At 30.6% G+C, this 4413-nt stretch overlaps 1 protein-coding gene across 1 annotated transcript in view; it reads left to right on the forward strand.

Annotated features, from left to right (window-relative positions):
* LOC106474118 (hydroxymethylglutaryl-CoA lyase, mitochondrial-like) overlaps window positions 1-4413 on the forward strand; it is a 42386-nt gene that overhangs the window by 35705 nt on the left and 2268 nt on the right. The window contains exon 8 of the mRNA XM_013934809.2: window positions 3440-3628. Coding sequence (XP_013790263.1) covers window positions 3440-3628 — 189 coding nt within the window. The remainder of the gene's footprint in view (window positions 1-3439; window positions 3629-4413) is intronic.

Genomic DNA, 4413 nt, shown 5'->3' on the forward strand with positions numbered 1-4413 from the left:
AGAAGATGAGTATTGGTTTTATGATTATATGTTTGTTCAATTGAAGTATTAAGAGATTGTTTACAGAAGATGAGTATTGGTTTTATGATTATATGGCTGTTCAATTGAAGGATTAAGAGATTGTTTACAGAAGATGAGTATTGGTTTTAAATTGTATGGTTGTTCAATTGAAGGATTAAGAGATTGTTTACACAAGATGAGTATTGGTTTTATAAACATATGATTGTTCAATTGAAGGATTAAGATATTGTTTACAGAAGATGAGTATTGGTTTTATTATTATATGTTTGTTCAATTGAAGTATTAAGAGATTGTTTACAGAAGATGAGTATTGGTTTTATGATTGTATGGTTGTTCAATTGAAGGATTAATAGATTGTTTACAGAATATGATTATTGGTTTTATGATTGTATGGTTGTTCAATTGATGGATTAAGATCTTGTTTACAGAAGATGAGTATTGTTTTATGATTGTATGGTTGTTCAATTGAAGGATTAATAGTTTGTTTACAGAAGATGAATATTGGTTTTATAAATATATGGTTGTTCAATTGAAGGATTAATAGATTGTTTACAGAAGATGAATATTGGTCTTATGATTGTATGGTTGTTCAATTGATGGATTAAGAGCTTGTTTACAGAAGATGAGTATTGGTTTTATAATTGTATGGTTGTTCAATTGAAGGATTAAGAGATTGTTTACAGAAGATGAGTATTGGTTTTATGATTGTATGGTTGTTCAATTGAAGGATTAATAGATTGTTTACAGAAGATGAATATTGGTTTTATGATTGTATGGTTGTTCAATTGAAGGATTAAGAGCTTGTTTACAGAAGGTGAGTATTGTTTTATGATTGTATGGTTGTTCAATTGAAGGATTAATAGTTTGTTTACAGAAGATGAATATTGGTTTTATGATTGTATGGTTGTTCAATTGATGGATTAAGAGCTGGTTTACAGAAGATGAGTATTGGTTTTATAATTGTATGGTTGTTCAATTGAAGGATTAAGGTGGTGATGATTGTATGGAGGAGTTGTTTGTGTGGTTCTTTCATCAACCAAGAAGGTGGTGATGGTTTGGTGGGTCTGTTTAATCCTATCGCTACGTTATCCTTTACTGCACATGACACAAGGTTTACTATCACCACGAGTATCCTTTACTGCACATGACACAAGGTTTTAGTGTTTTACATTCACAATTTTATTAAACTACTCTTTGTTTATGTTATACAAATTAGAATAGCATAAAATCTTAGATAATAACCCATATTTTAATAGTATACAAGTTTTAAGTTCTTAATTCTACAAGGCAATATTTAAAAAATTCTGAATTTCCACTAGTGTGACCCATGTGACACATTTTTTCTTAGCATGTCATCATCCAAATTTTATCTACCACCTCTCGAAAAAGTAAGAAATTAACTCTCTCAACACGAGTTCCGTCAATTTGACCGACCACTTGACCTCTTTTAATTTTAAGATGAAAATTACATATTTGGTTGTATGGAGAAGAAAGTTGGTTGAGTGGTGCTGTCAGCTAAGAAGGTTGTGATTGTGTAGTGGATCTGTGTTACACAATCACAACCTTCTTGGTTGACACAACCACACAACTAGCTCTCTTTTCATACAACCAAGTATTTTCTTTACACAGATCCACTACACAATCACAACCTTCATGGTTGACACAACCACACAACTAGCTTTCTTTTCATACAACCAAATATTTTCTTTACACAGATCCACTACACAATCACAACCTTCTTGGTTGGTAGAACCACACAACTAGCTTTCTTTTCATACAACCAAGTATTTTCTTTGTGGATCTGTGTAAAGAAAATACTTGGTTGTATGAAAAGAAAGCTAGTTGTATGGTTCTCTCAACCAAGAAGGTTGTAATTATGTAATGAGTTTGTTTCAAGAAAATATTTTTGGTTTTGTAGAGCAGTAAGTTGATTGTGTGGTTCTTCCATAAACCAAGAAAAATAGTGTTTAGTGGGTCTGTTTAACTCTTTGTATGGCTTTGGTGCTTTGTACCAACTCCATTTCTGTGAAGCTATACCTAAAATAATTTTACTTTAATATGGAATTTACTAAGTGTATCTTCACAAAATTTGACAAGATTTTGGTAAACATTACAAATATGTTTTACACACAAAAAAATCAATTCTTAATAAAGTATTTTTACAAAAGATTTGTATATGAAGTCAGTCTAACTAGTCTTGAGTGAAGATGTTAACAATAAAAATATAGTTTCATATTTTATATATGCAACCTCTAGAACCTTTAAATGAATATCAGAATATTTTTTCAGTAATACTTTATATTATCTGTTATTTTCTCTATCCGAACATTGTAGAAAAATCTGCATTGTGTGGTAAAATGACATGCAGGAAATAAATCTGAATTCCCCTTTCTTTTTTTCTAAAATGAATGCATATTGTAAGGGACATACTATTTATTCTTACAACTAAAACTGCTTTACAGCTGCACTTAGACCCTTCAGGGTCATTTATTATAACTGAATAATCAAACTGTTAGAGTTACAGTTACCTTTTTATTTATGTTATCTGATGTAATAAGTGTGTAATTTTTACACCTTAGTTAGTTTTGTAACAATACATATAAAAAAAGAAATCTAAAAATTAAGCTTAGTACTGTGTTTTTGTAACAATGTTGATGGTCCAAAATATTTAATATTTATTAGATATTCCATTTAGAACAAAAAGTAGAATGTCTTACAAGTACTATAATTCAACTGGCTTTCTAAGTAAGATTAAAAACATTCTGTTAATTGGTTGAGCTGACTATCACAAACAGTGAACTTGAGGCTAAATATTTCATAACCTCACATATAAGTGAATTAACCCTCTAATGAATCTGTGTTTTCTACTGGTTATAAATAATTCAGTAACAAATGTCGGAGAGAATTATTGACATTTTCGAAAGACTGGATGAGATCAGAGGGATGTTGCATGTGGGTTTGACTTTCTTGTTTATATTTCAGTAACCCAGAAAATGTGGCTATGACTCTTAAATGTGGTTTAACAGTATCTGTAATATAAGTGTGAAATTTGTAGATAATTCAAAAGACCTTATATGTGTAGAAATAAAATCTTCAGAGTGAAGAACCATCAGGTAGTACAGAGAAGTGAAGATTTAAAATGTTAAACTTCCATCATATTAAAATTTAAATAATAAACTACTTTGTGATGTCAAGTTTTTGACATGAATTGATAAAGTTCAATTTTGAATGTAATGCTGTAGAAAAGGTCATGTATTTTGGCTTCTGCTGTAGAGAAAGGATAAACAAAAATGTCTGTAGTATCTAATAAAGTTAATTGTTTGGATCTTCCACAGTTTCACTAATTAACTGAGTTATTTGTTGATTAAGTATTAAAGAGTATCATGGAGATGCCTTCATGAACTCTACTATCTTGCAGGTGGCTGCTCGTCTCTATAAAATGGGCTGCTATGAGATTTCTCTTGGGGACACTATTGGAGTCGGAACTCCTGGATCCATGGAGAAGATGTTAGAAGAAGTGCTGAAACACCTGCCATCAGAAGCTGTGGCTGTTCACTGCCATGATACCTATGGTCAAGCTCTTGCAAACATTCTCATTGCTGTTGGTGTATGTTGTTTTCTTTCATGTAAATAATATACAAATATTTAACATACTTGCTATTTGAAATTGATATTTCCAAATGTGTTTGAAACTTATTTTGTTGAATTGAATAATTTGTTTATTAAGAGTAATTGTTGTGAGTTATAAAGGTATCATGAACTTGAAAGCTAACTAATAAAGACATCTTGTTATGTAATATTCCAACTTGAGAAAAATATAAATGAACTGAAAAATTGGCAATCCTCAATCACTCTTTCTAAATTGTAACAACTAATGTATAAAGAAAGCCTACAATAGACAAGCTTTTTCCCCTACATAGGGTAACATTCTGTATGGATGATATACATGGACTGATCAGTACTGAAAACGAGTTCTTCAAAGATACAGCATGCACATACATAATGGTTTTATTCACTTATATCACAAATTGTCTGTAGTGAATACTAAAAGTTTCTGAATTATCTTTTTGTGTAGTGAATCTAACTTTAGTCTATGAAAGTGAAACCTCATAGAAATGAATAAAAACTCTATAACCTGAGCTCTTTCAAAAGATGGACGTTTCTTCTTTAGGGGCAAACTGAGAATGGTCAAGTGAAACCTGAAATATAGTTAACAATATTTTACTTAAAATATTAAACTAGAACGTTGCTTATTTTTACTGGTACTTTCCAGTGTTCTCACTCTCATGATCTTCTGTTTTACTGATACTTTCCAGTGTTCTCACCTTCGTTAACTTCTGTTTTACTGATACTTTCCAGTGTTCTCACCTTCGTTATCTTCTGTTTTACTGA

Source organism: Limulus polyphemus, unplaced genomic scaffold (genome assembly GCF_000517525.1).
Source record: "Limulus polyphemus unplaced genomic scaffold, Limulus_polyphemus-2.1.2 Scaffold6844, whole genome shotgun sequence".
Taxonomy (NCBI): domain Eukaryota; kingdom Metazoa; phylum Arthropoda; class Merostomata; order Xiphosura; family Limulidae; genus Limulus; species Limulus polyphemus.